At 42.0% G+C, this 24023-nt stretch overlaps 1 protein-coding gene across 1 annotated transcript; it reads right to left on the bottom strand.

The window, feature by feature from the left end:
* Nucleotides 1–2728: 2728 nt before the first annotated feature.
* On the bottom strand, nucleotides 2729–18305 carry dusp14 (dual specificity phosphatase 14). Its single transcript, XM_083985858.1, has 2 exons — nucleotides 18251–18305; nucleotides 2729–3874 (listed from the first exon to the last, which is right to left on the bottom strand). Exon 2 carries the CDS (start codon nucleotides 3764–3766, stop codon nucleotides 3137–3139), a length of 630 nt encoding a protein of 209 aa, XP_083841984.1. The 5' UTR covers nucleotides 3767–3874; nucleotides 18251–18305; the 3' UTR covers nucleotides 2729–3136.
* Nucleotides 18306–24023: the final 5718 nt, after the last annotated feature.

The following is a 24023-nucleotide window of genomic DNA, read 5'->3' as shown; positions in this document are numbered from 1 at the left end:
TTACACCTTTCTCTTCCTATAATCATTTCCCCCTGAACTTTAATTCTTTTTCTTAAAGGGACAGTTTGGCAAATCCACTCATTGCCATAATCCCTATTGTCATAGGCTTAGGTTAATTGCCTTTAATTGTCGGTGCAAGCTGTTTTGAGAACCACGGGGCGGAGACGTGAGCTGCTCAGATAACGGTACATACAGTAGTCCCCTGTCCCTCATCAAACTCATAAAATACACAATGCAACAACTCCAAAACGCTCTGGTGGAGAAGTTGTGACCTGCACATTCACCACGCTATGAAATAATCATGTATAATTATGTAACAATACATGTAATTAATCTACCCCTATGATTATAGGGATAAAATGTTGAACTATCCCTTTAAAACTGAAATATCAATCTGTTGTAGCATAAAAGCATCATTGCACTGATCTCTGTGGGTTGTAAATGTCAACTCTGCTGCACTGAGTCTTGACAACAATCAGCATCACTGCTGCAACTGGTCTTGGATGTCTGACCACAGCCAAAGGTGATACTATACTGCACTGTTGTGTAGGGGTGAGAGTAAAGAAGGTAAATCACAACACAAAATCATGATACCTTCCCTGACCATGATAAAGAAGGACAGGACAGAGTCATCTGATACAGCTAAGGTGGTATTTGAAGATCATGGGCACTTTTATTAGTCGTTTGTTTCTGGTTCCAGCTTTTTTTTTATGTCATAATTTGCAGACAATTCTCTGGTTTACATCACTGTAATTGCCTTTATATCGTTTGTCAGACAAAATAAGCAACTTGAAGATTTCAATTGAATTGCAACAGACTCTGGATTTGATCAATCACAATTTGCCATTTTTCACAAGCTTTATAATGTCATCAGAAAGGTGACAGACTTCAAGGAGTAATGATTTAAAGAGACAATAGTGACTGAAGCAGTAAGATACTAGATCAGGCATCTCCAAACTATTCCTTGAAGGGTCGCTGTGGCAGCAGGTTTTTTGTTCCAACAAACCAAGAGCAGTTTGACCAATCAACTGTCTGAAGACTGAGATGATTAAATGAGTCAAGTCTGATGTGCTGCTGCTTGGTTGAAACAAGAACCTGCAGCCACACACCGGCCCTTCGTGGAATAGTTTGGACATGCCTGTAGTAAATGGTCAACATCAGGCGTCACCTGGGGCAAATAACTAAAGAAGGCAAAAATATTTCTGATGTGGGATTGGTTGTCAGGATAAAAAGATCATTTGTGACATATGTTTCCCATTTTTGTTCCATGAAGCAGTACTTATGTTGAGTCTGGCTGGTAGATTGCAAAGATTGCAATATAGTGTGTTTCTTTTGATGTAAGTTAAGAGTTGAGTGTTGGGTAGGTTCATTTAATATTTTTTATTTTACAGTTAAACATTTAAACATTTGACAGAAACAAATTGTTCATTGTTAGTTGAAACCCTGAATACATCACAATAAACTCCAAGTTAAAAAGTACCCTGTGGAGTTTTTGACCTTTCATAGTGCCTGTTTTTTTTTTTTATCCCCAATGCATTTAATCTAGCACACATGCATCCTCGTGATGTGTGCATCTGGGGAAGGCAGTGAATGCAACGAATAAAGTGCAACAATGCACCAAAAAATAAAAATGAGGCTGCTACTGTAGGTAATAAACATACATGTACACAATATTGGATTTAAGATGATCAAAATAATTTGCCTTGCAAATGTTTTATGAGGAAGAAAAAAAAACACACGAAACATTTATTAGATCACAAGAATACACTCAATAGGTTAATATACACACAATGATGTTTGCTTACATGAAAACTCCAGAGGGTACATTTAATAGGAAAATATACCTCTAAAATAGAAAAAGACAGTTTTAATGAGCAGAAATCCATAAGTTGCTTTTGTTCACTACATACAGTTGGATATGGATCATGTTTTCGGTATTGGTGGTAACGTCTTGATGATCATGTGTATTGTGATTTACTGTGGTATCATTTTTTGTCTCACCCCTACAACTCTATTTAGCACTAAACACTACTTTTAAAGCTCAGACAGGATGTGCAGCGAAGTGAAAATTCCAACCACTAGACGACAAAAGGAGTAGGATTGTCAGCCTGTGTGACATGGCTCTTCTGAAAAGCGCTGAACCACATAAGAAGGCCATTTTACTGACAGAAATAAAATGTGTTTTCTGAACTGCACTGATCTCTCCGGAACCTCACTCGAATATGGACACAAGGCGGAAACAGTGTGATAGAAAATATTCCTCCAAGCATCTATCATAGAGCTACCAATCCCTTGAGGCAGCAGATTTTTTTTTTAATACAGCATCAAATAGCACTACAATAACATAGTGTGGTCACAGGACAGAACAGTCAACCCTGTGGTACACAGGAGCTTCCCCTAAATCTTGATTTTAGTGTACATCTTTTAGATTATTACCTTCAAAAAGGTAGATATAATAGCATCTTTAAAGTTCAGTTAAAGTGTGCCATTACGAGTGTTTCCTCACTATCAGTACATTCCAATAAAATAATTTTGTCTATATACTTTTTTTTTTTCTGTACACTTATCTTAAATGCTACCGTAAATTGAGAGCATGCTGCTGCCCTGACACCAAAGATTACTGCAAAACTGGCACAACACCACCACATGACACCACGTCAGGGAAAGGACTTCAGTCACATCACTGTCAGAGCTGCGGAGTCTTGAACACAGCTAACACCTTCAAAGAGCTCTCATCATCCTCCGCTGGAACTGGAAAGACAGACCAGGAGACAGACGGCACCGGCTTCCTGATATCGAACGTTTCTTCTTCATTTTGGTGTCTGACATAATCATGGTCCCAATCGATCCTTTGGTCCGAAGGATTCTGGGTTTGAAGTAGCCTTGCTCCCGATCAAAGACTAAATAGAAGCAACTGGTTAGATGAGTGACAGCACCATCAACAACCAGTGTTTGGTTAGACTCCCCCTGTCCAAGCGCATCAATATTCATTAAATAAGCTTCACACAGATCTACACACACACATCTCACTTCGCCTGTCCAGAAGAGGCGCGAACCTGCAGTCCAGAAGGGCAAAGGGGCTCATCTTCGCTTCCCCTACTCCATCCATTGCTGTGGACAGTTGGCACAGCCTCACTCACAGGCCCCAGTATGGAGCCAGGCTCCTGCGGTCCCTCTCATAAACATCTGGTATGACCCCGTAGGGCGTCTGCACCATCTTAACAGAGTTTCTACCGAACAGCTTTCTCTCATACTCGATGAGTTGGCGCCAGAAGCCGCCGTTGGGCCTTATGACGGGGCGGCGGGCTTTGACCCAGGCGTGGGCCTCAGCCAGAGACACGCGGTGATACTTCATGAGGTAGGCCAGGCACAGAGAGGCCGAGCGGCTCACCCCCGCTGCGCAGTGCACCAGGACCGCCCCTCGTTTACGTCCCACACTGTGGATCTTATCGGCCACGCTGTCGAAATATAAGGAAATAGGGGAATGGGGCATATCTGCCAGCGGGACCTTCACGTACTCCATGTGAGGCCAGTTGAAGTTTGGGAGCTCGATGGTGGCGTTGACCACGCAGGTGATGCCTTTCGACAGCAGCAGGCTGCGGTTGGAGGCCACGTTTCCTCTGCTGAGGAAGAGGTTGGGGGTGATTTGCGCGATGCCCCCCAACAGGCTGCCATTCTCAGCCAGCAGCCTCGGCACTGCTGTAGGCACCATGGAGCTACGATGGTGGTGGTGGTTGTGGAAGAAGCCTTGGCTGCGGGACCCCATTGAGGAATGAAGAGGGCTTCGAGAAGGACGGTGAATTGGAAAAAAAAAAGAGAAAAATCTTCAGCAGCTCCGAGTCATAGCAGAGAATTGGGTCCAACCAGACAGTTCCTGTAACACAAACAGATTTCACTTTCAATCTAAATTAAACACTTTTCTATTTCGATGAAGGCTGAGCACTCAGACTGACAAACATTCAAACACTTCACAAGGACAAACAACATCACTGCTGTTTGTAAAGACAAAACAAGGGCACTATAATCCTTATTCCTTTTTTTCCGTCTTTGATGGCCCGGTGATGAGAACGGTGTTTTCAGGAAACGATTCCTTCAGTCTGATTCTGTCTTTTAACGTTACAAGCCCAGGCAGACACATGCTGCTGCGAGGCTGCGACCTACTGATCCAGTCTTCAAATGACTATAATATCGAAGTGTTTTTTCATGAATTCATCGGGTTAATATCTGAGCTGCTCTCAGAGGCTGCTGTATCTCTGCTACGTTCTGTTTGTGCCTCGACATTCTGGTCCAATAGCCTCCATGCTGCACACTGAGACGTGCCTCCCTCTGCCATGTGAGCACAGACCCCCTGGAGGCATACACTCACCTCATCTCATGTTCATCCATCCACAGCCCCCACATACAGATTACATCTCTCGTCTCTGGCTATTGCTGCTTTTAATGTCATTTTGGATGGCAGCAAATGGTGGGGTGGAAAGTCATCATATACTGTATCCTACCAAAGTGTGCCGATAATACACTTCATTTAAGCATCAAATTTGCTAAAGTTAATTATTCCAAATTCATTTGGTTTTTCCAAAAAGGATCATTACAATGATCTCCCATGCCTGATCTTATGAGCTGTAACCTGAACATCAAGATGCACAAGACATGGCATGGAGAAAAAGACATTAGAAGAACTCTAATGTGCCATTCTTAGTTCTGCTGTATATGATAAAAACAGCCTCCTGTACTAATACTGAAGTTATCAGCAGAGAGCCCACAGCTCCAGGCGCTACTTCACACACTGTTGCACTTGTTGTGCGTCATCCACACCTTGTGCAGCAGTCTGGCCGCCAGGTCTTTTTCTTTCATGTTCAGCTACAGTCTGGTTAACAAGACACACGGGTCAACTGCTTTAAACTGGAATTCAACCCGCAAGGGGAGAAAAAACACCCGATCGCCCGCTGTCACCTGCAAAGACCGCACAAGAACAGATGGAGGATTCTTCTCATTGATTGGATTTAAATCAAAAACTCGAGCAGAAAGACATGAATTGAAATACATCTGCATGACTGACAGCACAATGGAAGTCTGATGGAAGCTTTGTGATGAAAGCCAATCCTACCACTTTATCCTTTAACGACCTCCTGCAATGACAATCAAATTTTTAACCGCCTGAACGTGACGCTTTTTATATCATAAACAAATCATGAGTGAAGCTGTGTATTTCTACCCAGGAACCAATGACAGTCTCATACAGTAATACCCTAATCCAGCTAACATTTACCTCAGTTCACTATTCTGATACATGGTCACAAATAAGTCATCATCTGAGTGTGATTCTGATTGAGGCTTCAACATAGTTGATTTTCATTTCCTCACATGCTAGCCATCTTTAAGCCCACTGTGTTTTCATTGGTCAATACGTAAACACAAGTAGTAGTGGTGCTGGTGGGCAGGGCAAGAGGCTTATTCAGAATTTCTCAATGAGCCATTATTCAGCTTTTTTTCTCTTTCTTTTTGCTCATCTATGACTGTGTTTGGCTTTTTCACTACTGATACCAGACATTTTTGGTACGCACTGCTGATGGTGCACATTACATCAGTCTCCCATTCTTTATAAAAGTTACACCTAGCTGACAGGTTTTTTTGGTGGCCTGTCATGTGCCAGTGCATTGAATAAGGCGGGAGGTGAGACTACACTACACAGACACAGAATATTAACCACAGCTGATCACTGAGTAGATGCTACTGATCATAATATCGTTAGATAAAAAAAAAGCCAATCATGTTGAAGTCCTGAGGCTGATCAACTGCTGCATCCCTAAGGTTTTTTTTACATACTTTAAAATGTTAAAACTATGGATGACAATCTTCTCAGGAACCACACAATGAGTCACAATACTATTCTGAAAGGTATTTTTCACTTTTGTTGCCTTCATCCCAAGTGTGATAGTGATAATGAGACAGGAAAGGCAGGGAGGGAGAGAGGATGACGGCAAAGGGCCAGTGTTTTGGACAAAGCCTTGATGGTGCACATTCAAAGCATATTCTTTAACAGTATAGGAATCAGAGAAATATTTCTGATATGAAAAATGATCCCTTTTCCTGACTTTCTACAGAATTACTGAATAATTTGATATCTCCAGGCCTCTAAAAAATAAAACTAACCTTTATAGTCCAGATGGTTGCAACTAGTGATAAGGAACTGCATTTATTTTAACAGGTCATGAGACAGAAATAATGGGGGCTATGGCATTAAATGTTAGCTCACAAAGACCAAAATAAGGCAGTGAAACCTTCTGTTTTTTCTTACAAGATATTAAAGTCGTAACCCACCCTTTTATGGGTTTCATTGCCTAAGGTTTGCATAAAATAGCAAAACAAGTATCCAGTAGAAAACCAATGCTGCTTTTACAATCAAATTGTTGGAACTGCCCTGCTTCATCATTAGCCTCAAGCTGGAGAAACCCCTCTACTCCTATCAATCTCAGCATGGTCTAGTTCTCTTTCTGGAAAAAAAGGGATCAAAAGGCTAAAATAACACTCTCCTCCCTCCCCTGCTCAGACAGTCTCTCTCCCTGGTTTGCTCCCGGTTGCCAGTCGCCCTGCTATTTGCCTCTGAAACCGTTGCCATGGTCATGATTGAGCCGTGGTGCAGCTGATTCCACCTTCCTCCGCACTGTCGCCACTGGTGATGATGAGACAACAAATACTGTGATCCTGACTCTGGAAAACGAGTGTTTACCCTCAAACCACATCAGGACATTGTCAGCGTTACTTCAGAGAAGCACTGAGACACATTGGGAGTGACTCTTTTTACAAGAACAATCAAACAAATAATAACTAAGTGGAAAACTAAGTGTCTGTGTGGTCTGTTGTTGATGGGTTCAGGCATTTCACTCGATAGTATTTCACAGACTCTGTGTCAGCTTGTGTGCAACTTAATACCAACTGAAACCATTTGTCAATAGATGACACAGATGAGAAGAAAAATAATCTGTAATGATTTTTAATTGATTTAATTAACTGAAAATCATTTTGCACCCAAACATTTCACAATTGTCTGGTTTTAGCTTCTCAGTTGTGAAGATTTGCTCCTTGTCTTTGTCGCATGAGTTAATTTATCGTTTGTGTTTTGAAGAGTTGGATAGTTAAGAAGAAATGAATAAAACTGTACTTTAATAATGAGAACAACTGTCATTATTAAGAGCAGAGATAAAATACCAGTGAGCAGATACTTATCACCCTAATCCCTTTGCAGCATTTTAGTGTTTTTCAGCTCAGTTTTTTGGTTTTTCAGAAAATAACGTAACGGTTTTGCTTCAGTCTCTTGTCAATGATCTTGTTTCCAAATAAAGCAGCAAAGAAAAAAAAAGTAAGTAGTGGGTTAACAGCTTGTTGCACTGCAAACAAATGACCAAAGAAAAATCAGTAAGTGCAGGTTCAACATTTGTCATGTTGAACTGTAGAAATAAATTAATTTGAGAGTTGAGAGTTGATACTGTATATTGACAACAACTTGACAACGGCTGTATTGGTCTAATCTTTCTCACCATTTTCCTGGCTCTATAGTACAGAATGATGACATCCTCATTCTTAATCCCACCTAACAAAGCTCTGATTTCAGTCTGCGTTTTTTTCCTTCAGCTATACAGTACAGTATGTGGGCAGCAATTCAGAGGTCTGAAACATGGCAATGTGAAACCTTGCTCTAATTATAAATGGGAAGACTCAACTACAGACATCTTGCTCATTAGCGGCAGCCTTGTACAGAGCTGCAGCTTTCATGATCAAAAAAATCTGCCAATGATGATGATGAAGATGATGATGATGAACTGCTATGTCGGAGAATGTATAAATGTAGATAAAGGTGTCTGCTATAATGTCTCAAAGCTCACTATGATGTATTCAAATGTTTTGTTCTATTTCAAGAGTCCGAAATCCCCAAAAGGCAAATACTTAAAATTTTGTGCTTGAAAATTTCTTGAATGATCGAGTGATTACTAAAATAGCTGCTGATTACTCCTCTGTTGATCGATTAAGCAATTATTGCAGCTCTACTGAGATACACCGTGTTGAATCAATGCATGGAGATACGTAACAGCACCATCAGCTGTGGTAAGTAGCCTACATACTATTTTGCTGCAGCAACCTACTGACCGACAGTATAAGACAGTGGCAGCCACATCAACACAGAGAGGAGGGCAATAAGAGAACCAAATAATCCCTGGCTCTCACCAAAGTGCTGATGCACCACAGATTTGCTCCATCCACATGGTTATTTATACCCCAGGCTGGGCAGGAATGAGGTTGCAAGGAGCGGAGGAGGGAGAATTATGCAGAGGCTGTTGCCACAGAAAACTCTACTATACGTTGGAGATACTGGGGATACTGCAGCCCGCTGTCAATCAGATTTATTGTGAGGATTAATTATGAAAAAAAAAAAAAAAAAACCTGAAGAGCGTCAGTGGTATTCACAGGGCAGTGTCTGGAGCACAGAGCAACAGACGTACTGCACATCCTGACTTTTACTCAGGCAAATATGAACCCAGACTTCATATTTCCTCCTCTTATATTCTTGTCTTGATATCACACAACCACCGCCACCCAGTCCCACGCTCAATCATTCATGGTGGATTTGTCAACAGGTGGTCCCACCTAACAAATCTTCTTAGACACATCTCTGATACTCTCGGTGGGGAGATTCCTCAGGGGTCCGGTTACACCTCCGCTAACACAAATTGGAAACGTGACCCACCTACAGGAAAACTAGAGCGGCAACCTTGATAGTAAAACCTCTCTGACACAGGATCATTTCTTGACTTGGTTAACGTCAAATTCCTGGCTGACACTTCCTCGTGCCAGATAATGAGATTAATGAAATGAGTGGAACAACTGGAAAAGGTAGAAGCAGACGTGCTGCTCTCAGCACTGTCTTTCAATCAAAGGCAAGCTATTTATTCAGTCTGAGTGATTTCTGAAAGTGACCGCAGTCCGGATAATAATCAGCAGAGAATGAGGAGCAATGAAAAGGATGGCGTTTTCTGAGGCAGGACACGGCTGCTGAAATTCTCCCAGACACAACTGGGTGCAGCCTCACAACCCGCAAATTAAGCTGCTACACACAAAGAACACTTGTATGTCAACGGCAGAGGGTTGAAAAGAGGGAGAGTCAGCAGAGAAAATACAGGGACAAATTCCACATGAAGACGTGAGGGTTCGGCTCTGGCGCCTTGATGCAACAGCAGCAGCTGGATGCCGCTGACTCAGTCCACAATGTTACACCTCACCATGTCGCACACTGACACTTGTAAACAGTCAAAACAAGAGGAGCCACGATGAGGCCACCTGTCATGTAGAGAGACATGGGGAGTGCAGGTACTATATGTGCTGCAGGGCCGAAAAGACACTGTGGTGACACTGTGACATTATGAGTCTAAGTTTGTATCCATCACTGCAGCAAAGAGACAAATAACTGGAGTGACTCTACTTTGAAACAATGAAAAAAATGACACACTGATCAGACTCTAATGAGGCAGAGTTTTCATTATTCAAAACCGCTGCCACCAGCAGTGAACATCAAATTAGAGCTGAAACAATAAGTCAATTAAAGCTTCAGTTGGTAAGTTGGAGAAGAGAGCAGACTTAGATTAAAAATTTGAACCAACACAAGCTTGACGTCACCCCCCCTCCCTCACCGGTGCACTCATGCCCTGCCTCCTGGCCCTCCTGGCCCCTCCTCCCTGCCGCGGCTGTGCTGCGCTCGCGCGTCGCTGAAGCGTCGCTGAAGCCGAACGTGACGTGAAGCGGCAGACTGCTATACGCGACATGGAGTGCGAACCGGTAAGAGAAAAACTTAAATTCAACTCCACACGGCTAGATAAGCTTGAATAAGAATCTAGCTAGCTATACCTAAGTTCGGAAGTTGTTACTCAATTGTTTATTTGGAAATAAGAACTCAAATATTGATGTTACTTTGCCGTGTTTCAAGTAGCTAAATGTAGGTTATGGTTCGTTAGCACGCCATTTATACACAGTATTACAGTATTTAGGACATTAGCGTAGCCTAGTTTGCCAGTAAAAGAGAAGCTCATTTACAGTCTATGCTTCTGATGTGTGACATGTTGCCTATTTGTTGATATGTTAGAGTTTTGAGACCGAGCGGCAGAGCTCCGATGAGGAGTACACCCCCTCTGCTTCTACCAGCAGACGGGCGGCGGGCAGACGAGGGAGCCGTCGAGGTGCATCTGGCCGGGGTCAGGGCCGGGGTCGACGGGGCAGAGGCCGTCGTGTCCAAACAGTTGATGACCTTGGCGTTGAGGACATTGCTCGGGTTGAGAGTTTGATGTCACAGCGGATAGCATATGAACATGTAAGTAACTGTCTGAAATTGACAAATACTCGATTGTATGTAATGTAACAGCTGTTAGCTGTCGAGCCACAGTGATTATTATTATTGTTTTAATTTTTTATTACAATTTACTTCATCTTGTTACTTCTAGGAACAAATTCAACGACTGGATTTACTCCAGGCACGGACCATTTTGGAGCGAAGTTTGTCAAGGGACCCCAGTCTCATATTTGATGTCTTCAGCCAACTGGTACCTGATGCTCCTCCACCAGTTCCTCCAGTTCATCTCCAGCCCTCTTGGTGCATCTGCCAGAGATGCAGAGACATGCCAACGCTACTGGAGCAGAAATGCTGCAACCAACAGCCACAAACGTGCATTTCAACACTACCACACATGGAGGTCTACATTTTGCAGGAGGGAGTGTTGCGCCTCGGCAGGAGGATGTGGAACGAGCTGCGTGCTGTGGCTGACCTCCCACATCCAGGAGAAGACAATAGACAGTTTCGTCATGCAGCATACAGACAGTTTGTTGCTTGGCAGTATGGTGTTCTAGGTGCTGGTCACAGGGTTGTTATACCAAGCTGCTGCGTGTGGAAAATCCGCGACCGTTTTCCAGATCCACATGGACAATATAGGGGGTTTGTTCCTCGGAGGGTGTAACTGATGCTGTAGTGTGTGCATGTGCAATAATGGCATAACAGGATGTGCAATGTTTTTCCTCTTTTTTTGAGTTTTTAGTTCTCATAATTTCATTGTTACAATTGGGAGTCATGTTAACATGTATATATACATTTATTGTATTTTATATCACAATATATATATCGCAGAAAAAATAAATATTGTAGTGTTAGTTTTTTTTTCAATATTGTGCAGCCCTAGCTGTAGTGAGTGCTGAGTTACTGTTCTATTTGTTATATAAATAAACAATAATGTGTGTTTTCTAAAGTGATTTGTTTCTTTTTGCATAAATGTAAAAATATAGAACCGTACAGTATTTGAAATACCTTTAGTTGAAGCAATCATAATAACTGGGTCAAAACTAAACATGAAATGTCTCTAGCATAACAAGCTTACTGAAAACAAAGACAACAATTTTAGATGAGTGGTCCCCATTTATTTGACTTGGTAATCAAACAAACATCCATTTCTCTTTTTGCAAGGGCAGCCTCATGTCTGTGGCAATGTCTGGCCTGTGGAAAAAGCATAAAGAATTGGAAATGCGATCAGAATTGGATTTTTTAATTATTACATCCTGAGGGGTAATTCTTCCTATCAGTCAAACTAAAATAGTTTAGTACCTACTACAATCGTTATAGAGGTTATTGTAACTACATAGCAGTCATTCTTACCCTTGCCCCTGCTAATTTGGGTCTCCAACAGCTCCTGCGTGGTTGGAGCTGGTATGCCAGACAGCACTCCATGATGACGAGGGTCCTCTGGCCTCATAGTTGTATGGCGAGGTAGCCCACGTCCTGAAGACAGCCTTTCCTTTACTATAGCCCTTTGAAGGGCTGGGATGTATTTGTAATCCTTGTCTTCTTTCAGTGCATACAGACTCCACTTCCTGGACTTCTTATTGAAGATTTTATGGTACCTGAAATTAGTGATAGGTAAAGACTATGAAAATCATATGACAATTCTCTATAACCTGATAATTTTAAAAACATTAAAAAAAAATAAGCACTGTAATTATACATGTATCTATCAAACAGCACTAAGTGTGTTAACATCTACTCTAGTATTGTTATTATGATCAGTTTTTTCTATTATGCAGATCATGTCTTGCACATGTAAGCATGTTATCCAGGGTTTGATAAATCTGGATGCTACCTAGAGTATTCACATTGTAACCAGGATAATATAGCATATAAACATCATTTCAGAGCATTTGTTGTAGGTACAGAATGTATTGGCTGAGATGGTGAGAAAAAAGATAAACTCAGGGACATTTTTTATGCTTATAACATACTGTATGGAGCCATCTTGTCTTCTTTTAGGTGGTCTGTGGACATGGTGGTTGTAGTCGAGGGCAGCCAGTAGGGTTCGGGCTTGATACACTGGAGGACTGAAACTGAAGCGTTTGCTGGCATACATGAGGATGTGATTATGGAATGACTCCAGCTCCGCTGTTGACCTGTTTTTTAAACAGAAATGTCAGAGAATGTTACTTACTGAAACGTATTGTAACAAAGCCGTATGATTTGAAAACTGCATAATCATACCTGAACTGCAAGTATTTGTGGACCTGTTTCAGCCAGCGTTCATTGAGAACAATTTCGGCCAGTGCTTCATGGGCCACAGACCCTTTCTTCAGCCACTCCTTGTCCCTGTCCTCCTCCAAGGGGCCATGCTGGCAGGCATCAAGGGACCACTCGTGTTCTCCTGTTACGTGGTGAAGGAGGCCAATCCACATGTCCTAAAGCAGAAAAGAAACAGAACATGAAAGCTTTTTAATTTGAAAAAGCAGCACCCGTAATTGTTTTTACATTTACACAGTTGTGTCACATTCATCATTTCTTCACTGTAGGAAGATGTTTTTTAGTGTATATAATTGGATTACTCACAAAAAAGTCATCGTAGTTTTCTGCCATCTTGCAGCAGTGCCAAAAATGGTTGCAGATGTCCTTGTTCCACTGCAGAAGGATGGAACAACCCTTTCTTTGGCCTGCCTAAATAGAGTAGAGAATACCATACCTTATTTATCCCGTTAGGGCAAATGAATGGATAATTACTGTACATTACTTTTGAGAAACATACAGGTGCCTGATCGTTGCTGTTTGCATTTCTAAAAAAAACACTTACTGCATGTATTTTTTTGCCAAGGTTTTTGGACCCATGCCACATATCCAGAGTGTGACGTACTCCGCTGTCCTTGTATTTGCCTTTTGCTGGGTCTGTGTCCAAGTGCAACAAAACACTTATTATGAATACTGTTTAGTTGTTAGATGTAATAGTTACTGTGGTCAAGCAAACATTTATTAATGCAAGAAGTGTATATGAGTGTATGTATGAGCCTGCAGGAGTGATGGTGAATGGAAAATCCGGAAGTTGTTATTTTGTGAATAATAAGGCTAAACATACACAGACTTACTGAACAGAGCAGAAATTTGGGAATGTGCATCTGTGCACACTTCGACAACTTTCACGTCCTCGCGCAGGCTTTCAAAGCTCCTGACGAAGCCTTCCTTCTCCATAATCACAGAGCTCCTCTGTGTCTCTCGTTTGTCAATGTTGACAATTGACATGATCTCTTTAGTGTCATTCTCCATCATCGTATAGGTGCAGTACTGAGCAGAGAAGCCAGGACTGTCCATACGCCCGTCACCTAAGAATAATGAAAAATTCACAAGAAAAAAAATGTTGTTAAAGCTTAAAACAACATTGTCAGTACAGATTCACGAAACAGATGCTAGTGATACTATGAGTCACTATAAACTCACCAAGTGCGACAATGTTGTCCTTTGATTTCAGCCGGGAAATGACGTCTGCTCTTCTGTCATTCCAAAACTCTTTGATGACATCAACACAGTAAGAGTCTTGGATTCGAAAGAAGGTTGACCGGTCCACTACCCCCATGTTCATGAATTTGAACAGCAGTGCAATTTTGGCATAGTTGTTTCCTGACAGAATGATATTTGATGCCAACATGACATCTCCAGCCTGCATCCCATACCTGAATGTAGGCTGGGAGTTCCACTGCCAGACAAAGTGATTGTTTGGACAGATCTAGAAAACCGGGATTTAGGAAATAAGATGTAATACATAGAGCAATTTTGATAACGCAAACATGTAAATCAAAGACATAATTGTTTTGCATAGTTTTAACATACCCATTGCATGATGACAGCTGTTCCTCGAGACTTGGTCTGTATCCTAAACGGTGCGGAAGCGCGACATTCAATAGAGGTCTCTGGATCTTTCACTGTGCAAAGTGGGATGGGGAGCAACAGATATCCGGCAAGCTGTTCCAAACAGAGATGGTAGGTGATGGATGCATGGTGTCCAACGATGTCGTCCTCACTTTTCACTTGATGTTTTTCTGGCACTGGTGGTGTTTCTATTGGCTCTGTGTCTAAAACATCATATACGGTGTCCTCCATGCTGATGGACTGAAGAGCATCCAGACATATTTTTGTTTTGATGGCACCACCAGTTCTGGGTGAATAGAAAAAACAATGAGAAACGAGAGTAGTTGTGTTCATGATACTGAGGTTTTGGTGAAGAACTTACCGAACACATAATGGTGGGATGTAATCCTCATCATCGCTGTCGTCATAGTCACTGTCCTCCTCTCTGGTTTCATCTTCCTCTGAGGATGAAACATCTCCTGTGACCTCACCTGGAGACCACGTCTTGTCCTCTGCCCAGTCAATACTATGTTGAAGATAAAACATGTTGGTGAATTACAGTAAACAATCAAAACTCAAATAAAATATGTAGATAAGCATAACACTTACACAGAATTTTTTATGTTATTGAAGTCATCTTCATCAATGTCATCTTGAATGTCCAGGGATGTCATACTAAAAAGAAAGTAACAGAAAAACAAATGTAAAAGACAAACATATTCCAGGTTATATATATAATGACTCTGCTATGGTGATTTGGGGTCTATGATGTATGCCAGAAATGGTCTTTCTAAGGACTTCATCAGCATAATGCTTCAAAGTAAACGGGGGGGGGGGGGGGGGGGGGGGGGGGGGGGGGGGGGTGCAGGTCCAGGGGTTCTGTTTCTGAAATACCATGTTAGCATCCCTCTCCTGTATGGTGAGAAACTTAGTAGAGGATTTGGTGTCTGCTGTGGTGTGAAGGGGGTTGTTGTTTCTCAGCAGACAACCGTTTAACATTCCTAACTGCCCTGATTACTGCCTACACTTGGTATTGTTATCTGTCTGATTTGGGATTCATTACTATTGATAACCAACATACCTTGTTTCTAAAAATTTAATGCCAGGGTCCTCGGCCTCACTGGCACCAAAACCCTCCCCAGCAAAGTCATCATCTCTGCAAAACAGTCAAATAGTAGATATCAGACCACAATGTCCCTAAAAATAATCAATGATCATGATCAGAGCCTGACCAAACAACTAATTATGGTACATAGCATGAATCTAATTGGGCAATAATTTTCTTACCTATCAGAGGGTAACTCGCCAACAATGCTGGAAAGTGCCGGCATAGGATACGTGCCCGGCCGCCGTTTAGTTGGTGTTGACGTTGTCGCCACAGATTCCGCCTGATATCTGCAAGAGAATATAATTCAGTATTTTGTTCGTCAGTTTAAAAAATATGAACAAATACATCTAACTCAGGTAATATCCTCCTGACATGTCAGCTGGTAGTTAACATTAATTTAAGTTCATACAGGTAGCGTGTTACATCGACGTTGAAGTTAGACAACATTATGGATAATCAACACTGCTGGCCGACAAATAAGCAGACAAATCTACGAACAGCTACGGCAACATTTACTAACTTGGCAAAAAAAAGAAAGAAAAGAATCACTTATTTCAGTGAGTTATATCATGTTTGGAGAAAAGAGAAACTTTTCTACTGTTTTCCATCTAAATGATAACCAGTGACGTTAGCCTTAGCAGCAGAAAAAAGCTAACTCTGCCTAGCCACTAACGTTAACCTTACGTGACGGAGCTAACCGTAGGCTAACTTCGCTGCGGAGGTTTACTGGAACAATTTCCCATAAAAAATCAAAACAAATATCATGCAGGGCTAATTACCTGTCAAGCAGAAACGTTGCCAACTCGGAATCGGTTTTAAATCCTTTCAGGTCACGTAGCTCCCTCCACCTCTGAAAAGCTATTCCGATATTGACCCTCGTTTTATCTCGAGCTCGGTCAAGTTCTTTCTTTTTCGATTGTTTTTCTTCCTCAGTCGCCTTCTTTTTCGTTGCTTTAGCCGTATATGCCGTTGCTGGCAGCCGTGGTATAGGCAGCTTCTTTGCAGGTGGCTGTTGTTCGGCCATAGCTTCACTAGCTCGCTGCCGCTACACACAGTTCTGACAGGGCGGCAGCCAGCGGCAGGGCGAGCGAACGGAGGGGCGTGTCGCCGAGTCTGTGTGGAGTGATTGACGGATGTCAGACACTCCATCAGGCGCTGCTCTGGCTCTGATTGGTTGTTTTGTCTCGGGCGCGGTGGATTTTTGCAAATCGCTGTAGGGGCAGTAGGAGGGACCAATGGAGCTGCTTATTACCACATTTTACAAGTCTCACATTTTACTGCGTGGCCATATGGACAGTTTAATGAAACAACACAATAAGTTAGTTTTGTTCAAGTTACCAACTGAAGCTTTAATCGTTTAGACACTATAGACACAAAGATAATCAGCCATTAATCATCTCAATCATTTTTCAAGCTAAAATGGCAACAAAAAAAAAAGTCTCCAGTTCCAAAGAAACTGGAGATCTTTAAGTTGTGTTATTTAACATAACAAGACATTTGAAGACATCCCCTTAGAGTCTGGGAAACTGTGATGGATGAGAACATAATCAAGTAGTTGGTTTATGAAATATCTATCAGCAACGTTTTTGAAAATGTATTTCTGGTTTTCAAACAAAATTATTTGTCAACTAGTTAAATGTGAGAATTAACTTTCTGTTCTTAACTTTCACATTTTTAAACTAAATGACCCTCCCTAGCATCATTAATATCTAATTTTACCCTTAACTTGGCAAAAACTGCTGATGCAATCTGAGATGTGTAATGCAATTTAAATCTTAAAGGTGTTCAGAAATGGCTGTTTGTCCTGTTTGTCGCGCCTCCTTTTACGAGTTTCCACCATAGACTGTATGGTTTCCACGAATTTGATTGGTCATTATCGAGCAGGCGGGCTATTCAATGTTTGGAGCTCGGTGTGTGTGTGTGTGTGTGTGTGTGTGTGTGTGTGTGTGTGTGTGTGTGTGTGTGTGTGTGTCTCAGACGTTTGATTGACGGATGACGGATCCAATATCAGTGGCTGATGAATTGTGAGCAACGTGACGCATAGTTTGTGTGCCTGCATTATCCACTGCGAAAAAAAACTACCCCACTTTCATCCCGGATTTACTCGAAAATAGAGTTTGGGCTACATCGTCTGATAGATGAGTTATTAGACTACTGATAAGACCCAGAGTGGAATCAAATTCATTTTTTTTCTTTTCTGTACACCGTATGTAGCCTATTTATGGGCTAATAATTTTCATAGTAGCCAAATGTGTGAATCTGGCATGGATTGATAGCCTACTTAAGTTAACTTTAATAGGCATATCTAATAATTTTGTTTTGATGCAGAAAAAATGATTTAAAAAAGATAGTTTATGTATGGAACAGAGTTAGGACTGTTGTCCTTTGCAAAAATGATAATTTATTCATCCCTTTAGCAAAAGAATAATCCTCTCTCCTCTAATAATTTGTGTACAGTCCCTAAATCTTAAACTGTCCATCTAGTAAATTTGCTACCGTTTCAGAAACTTTACAAGATGGCTCTTATTGGCTCAATTGTTACCCTGCCTCTTCTGCCTTTCAGAAACACGCTGTGTGAAAATGTGGAGCTTTGAGTGAATGACTCCACAACTTTAGTATTTTATGACTGGGACGTAAAAGGGCACTGCTCCTCTGTCACAGCCTTGACCGTAATAAAGTGTATAGCTACCTAATGTAAAAACCGTATCATGTTAGGAATCAATTAACACAACACGACCACATTCATGTCCCCGTACTGTCATCAGAAGTGAGGAAGGTGCGCTGGTTTCTCCCAGTTCATCCTGAGCTGATAATAATAAACCCCGCAGGTAAACGCCTATCCAACATGCCTATATCAATGCTTTGTTTGACTTAAGATTAAAAAAAAACATCTCATCGCCTATAGGCTAGCTCAACATTATGTGGATAAACTGCACCAGATGTAAAAGTCAACTTACCAGTCGACTCTCACCGGGGCACAGATGGTGGTTTTCAAAGCGCCTTCACCGCCTGCACCAATCCCCCGGACACGGATCCGCTGCTGTCACACTCCTGACTCAGTCAGTCCGATCGTACGGACGGACAAGGGGATGGCGAGAGGCCAGCTGCTGGGAGACAAACCGCGACACGCAACAACATAATGTGAAAGTCAACAGAAATACGAGCCATCAGTGCATCCGCCCGGTCTCTGGCAGCAGCGGCAGCAGCAGCAGCGTGTAGCTACAGTGCAGCGCTGCCCATGGATGAGGAGTGATCAGTGCCCCACAAAGGAGGAGGCAAGAGTGAGAGCTGGATGACTGACATGACTGGAGGCTTTTCTATTGGAGAATGCAAGTTTTTTTTTTGTCTCTACCCTCCCTCTGTGCTGATGTGCCAGGTCCTAATGGGCTTATTATTATTGTCTTCTGTGGCTGGAGAGCAGGAAACACTGCTACTCTGCTGAAAACTGCAGTTGTTGTGGATGTTTAATCCAATCAGCCCCATTACACTGAGACTATGCACAATCAATAACAGACACTGAAGTCACACCAAGGTGTGAATTATCGCTTTAAAGGTCCAGTGTGTAAAAATGGGGGTAAAACTGTGACTGCCAGTGTTCAGATTCCAGACTCTCTCGCTCGCTCGCTTGCACTCCCCCCTCCCGTCGGCAAAGTCACGGTGGCCTCTGAGGACAAAAAACGTGTTTACCACGACTGGGACGGCTGGTAGCATGAAGTGATGAGGTGAAGATCTAAACCATTTTACGATATGTCTGCTGTTTCCTACTCCTTCTTTGCTCTCTGTCTGGCTGGATTTTCGATTCGGGCTGCTGTGCAAACATGGCGGCACAACATGGCGACACTCTAAAGCAAGACCCTTGCTATCCACAAGTTTCCCAACGTCTTCTATGGTAAAAACTGGAAGCTGGTTTTGCATTTCCGGTGGAATTGTACGTTTACATTTCCATGGTTTTCAGTCGTTGTCATAGTTGCGGTAAACGCATGGATCTATTAACACGGATTTAACACAGATGTCAATTTGTGTGATATCCATTGTTAAAAGGTGGTGTGATGATCCATGCGTTTTACAGATTTTCATTGAAAAATAAAATCCATGCATTTACCGCGACTACCGAAACCATGGAAACGTAAACATAAAATTCCACCGGAAGAGCAAAACCGGCTTACGTTTTTGACGTTTGGAAAAAGGTGGATATAAAAGAATAATTATAAGGCTATGAAAACGAAACTTTTTTTTTTTCATTTAATAGCAATTATACACATATTTTGCCAATAAACCTTGACAAATATTACACACTGGACCTTTAATCAATCAATCAAGCAATCAATACAACTTTATGAATCCCACCAGGGGCAATTGGTTTGAGCAGCTGATATAAACAATATAAAGAATAACATAACAATGAAATAGAATAAAATTGTGTAAAATACCAAGGAGTATTGTGGGATCAAGGGTCTAATAAAGATAGTAAAAAAAAGCAACAACAACAAAAGCAATCGAGACTAGAGGAATTAATGATTACAAGGATTACAAGATGAATGGCAGAGGGGATAAAAGATTTAAAGCAGTACTAAAGAACTTTCAGTTTTGGTTGAGTTTGGCGGCGCCTGTGGACCAAAGCGGTAGTGTTTTGCCTGAAGGAAGACTCCATTTCCCATGAACACTAGCGTGAAGCCCTGTAAATATCCTGCATTAAAATTAACAGAAGACATCAAAACTAAGTTTCTGTTTCCAGTGGATCATTTCAAAGTGAAAACACAAACATAATCCATTGCTAAAGTGCCGTTTTGCCTGTTCCCTCCTTGTTGTGACTCGCAAAAGTGAAAGTGAAGGAAGACTCCATTTCCCATGAACACTAGCGTGAGAGCAGGGTTCCTACCATGCTCCTCAAAGCTGCTTAGTGCCAGAGAAAGAGATACAGACCCCCTCAGGCCATGACAGAGGTGTCATTCAACTTGTTGTAAGTCGATGTATCATCACAAAAGTTATGAAAATATTTTATGAAGGTTGAAAAGTTCCTTAGTGCTGCTTTAAGGAAGCAGTTTGTTAGCAGGTAAGAGATACCAACGACCAGATTGCAACAGAGACATTGTGCTTTACACAGAGTGAATAGTGGTTTGCAAATGCACATTGTCTTCAACTCTGATGGATAGACGCACGAAGGAAGGCTTTTGAAAAAAGGGACAATGTAATGGTGAGTTGAAATAAATTCAAATCACGAGAGAGAGCCCTGCTTCACCTTTTTCCTCTGGCACCAATCACTTCTCATACAAAAACAGTGGGAGGACCAAGCACCTCCGAGACCACAATGCTGAAAACTATTGGTGAGATGCAACAACAGAACAAGAAAACCTCTTGATAACAAGTGGAATCATCAAAGCCAGACTGAAATGCAATTTTGATGGCTTCTGCAGTCCAGATTCTTTCTAAGCAAGAGCTCATTTATTTTCCCCCAAATGTTTCTGATGCTTTTTTCTCAGAGGCTGTTGGAGCATAAAATGTCGAAGTCGGCTTATCAGCAGAGCTCTAGTCAGTATTTTAAAATTCCAAATTCCCCCTGCTGAAACCCACCCACCTACCAAACCAAACAGCTTTCTGGAATATTTTAAGCAACCACACAGTTTCATAGTTTCATGTAACATCTGTATGAGTTTAAAATCTTTTGACATTATCAAAGCCATTTTTACTGCTGGATAATACTGAATCCCTTTAAATGTACTATTTTGACATCAAATAGTCTGAACACATCCAAACTAGCCTTAAAAACCCCAACATTTAGGTGCGTAACCTTAGAATGTCAATTCATTTTCATGTTGTTTGACGAAATCCCAAGACATACAGAGGACCTGATCTTGGTATATTTTATACTGTTCTGGTGTTTTATTTGTGGCTTGGTGCAAAGCTGAGAGTGGTGAGTTCTTTGTTGTGAAATCACAGAGTTAAAGAAGCCATTTTTACCCCCACCTCCACTGCGCCGTCAATCACAAGGATATACTTTTTTAAAGCAGTAAAGTTGTTCATTTTCATCCTTTCTTATATATATATATATATATTCTTAATCCTTTCTATAATAAGTAGTGCTTGATAAAAATAAAATAAAAACTTAAAATTTTGAATCTATGGGGATATGATATGATTAACATCAGGTAAAAGGTGACCTCATAGCTGGCTACGGCCATGGTCAAAAATACCTTTTGCCAGGCTATCTGCAATCTCTGTCTGAGCACTTTGATACTTTGTGGAGAACCTAGACTTGTTCACAAAAGACACAGACTGATTAGGCAGGTTTGTAAATCTATGGTATGCAGAAACATTAAAAAGTGAAATATATGCAGTGGATTATTCAAATGGCATCCATCACCTCACTGTGTAATTCATGGTCCTGCCAAGCTGTTTAGCATTAGCACACTAAACCTCACTGACACTGCTGTGTTATATTTGCTAATATCACCTAAAGCTTTTCTTTTTCTTTTTCTTGAAAACTACACCTTGCAATGCACAGGCATCATTCTGAGGTGACTTAAGAAGAAGACCCGATGCAGCAACTTCAAACACACCGTGAACTGTTTATTTGGACGCCTGCAGAGACATGTGTGATCATGTTGCAGGTCTTGAACTTATAAAACCCAGAGAGCAAACAGAGCCGAGTTGACGATGCAGTAAACAATGCAGGATCACACTCCACAGTGGCTCAGGCAATACAATATGTTTCCATTTCAGTTTGCAGCTGACTTGAAATCTAATTTTATACTCTTGCACACACACACATGCAAATGCAAACAATACCAATTTAAATGTTGCCCCAGACTTGTGGCCTACGAGCCTCTGCATGAGAAGCAAATATACTGTCTGTTCTTTACAGTAGGTCTGTTATTTCAAATCTCATTATATTTTTCCTGGAAGAAATAGCTCTGATGTCCTTGCAGAGCCGGAGTCAGTGGACGTTTGACCAACTACGGCTGTAAATTGGAGACCTTCAAGTTTGGAGCCACATCTGCAGGGCTTTCTATGCAGCCCTTACTGAATATATCCGTGTACAAAACCGTAATTTGACATGCCTTCCAAAGTCAATCCTATTTCAGAGGGCTCCTGGGGGAGATATTATGCCATCCATAAACTCATGGCCCCTGCCTCAGAGTCACTCCTAATTACATTCCAAATTCAATCAACTGGAAACAAACAGCAGCAGCACCAACTAAAAAAAAAACTGCAAGGGCAACTGTTTCTGCACTCTGTGGAAAAAAAAGAGAGAGGAGTTGACATTGGTTGACACTTTTTTTGACCCCACACTTGAAATGCTATGCATCCTTTCATAGGATAAGTACAGAGGAGAGATAAGAGCTCATGTTGATTGAAATTCACCTGATGAATGTTTAAAGAGATGAGGAAATGGTGACGGAAAATGTCTGGGAATGGAAAGAGCGAGATGTGAAAAAGTAAAAAAAAAAAAAAAAAAAGGCATGACAGATGTTTAAGAAGTGCTAACCTTGAATTAGAACAGTGAAAAGCGAGGGAAAGATGGATAGAGAGATAGAGGGAGGAAGATAGAGCTTCAGGCTGCAGAGACGGGGACTGGGGTTCAGACTGAAATGTCAGATGAGTCAGAGGCAGTCTGCGAGGATGCTCCTGTTTAATATGGCTGCACGGTCCGCACGGTGGAGGCTGAAAATTTACAATGACACCATCACTGTAATAACAAGCACCTGCAGCCACGTTGTGAAGGAGCTGTCTGCTCTGAATGAGCGGGTAGTGACATTGATTAACCCTGACCGCCTGTGACACGAGATAACTGATGGGCTTGACAGCGCGCGGGGTGCCACAGTGATTTAACCGTAAAATCCTTTGCACATCCCTCAAATGTGTGGACACTCAATAACCTGTGCTGTTCAGTTACAGCTACTTATTTACACTTTCTGAGAACCAGCAGAGATCTGTCAATCCAAATAGTGAATTATGCGTCTAGTGATCCCATTCAGGCTGCTGAAAATCATTCAGGGAGAATGCTGAAGATGACGGCGAATGCATTTTAGAGTCCTGGTGAGAGAGCTGAAGCAGAAAAACATGCGTGGTGTGTGGAAATATTGGCACAGGCTGAGAGGGACCAGGCTGTCCCCAGGCATTTGTACTGCTCTGTGTCTTTCAGGCAGCATCCTCAGTTTCTTCTCCTCACGGCAGGAGGAAAGAGTCCAGCATGAAGAGTGTGTGATCAACAAATCGTCAGCAGATTATCAAAGTATCTGTCATGTGCTAATAAGTTGATGAATGATTATCCCCCGAGAAAGCAAACCCAAGTGTGTAAAGATGTGCTGTAAATCTCCCAGACGATCCCAGCAGGGCTTGTAACACTAGAGATGTTTATTTCGGTCCGTGCTGATGTGCGTGACCAGTGGGCCGAGAGGTGGTAAGATGAGGAGAATGGAAAGTGTTTTTGTGGTCAGCAGTGGGGTTGATGCTCGATCTGGAGCGCAGGAAGGGGTGGGGTGGTGGTGGTGGTGGGGGATGAGGGTCTAAATAAAGTTGTTGCTGATCCCACAGGCGCCCCCCTTTGCTCCAGCTGTGACGCCGGTAAATAGACAGGGGATCTAAGTGTTTGCTGTGGCAACATGTGAGAGCAGCAAGGTGGCTGAGCGCAGCATGGAGCCTCGCTGTCACTCTGATCAGCGCTGCTCCGACATCAAACACACACATTTACTGCTGCGGAGAAGGAACGAGACCTGAGATACCCCAGCA

This window comes from Trachurus trachurus, assembly GCF_905171665.1.
Source record: "Trachurus trachurus genome assembly, chromosome: 13".
NCBI lineage: Eukaryota > Metazoa > Chordata > Actinopteri > Carangiformes > Carangidae > Trachurus > Trachurus trachurus.
The sequence above is the reverse complement of the archived record's forward strand: the minus strand, read 5'-3'. Positions and strand labels throughout refer to the sequence as shown.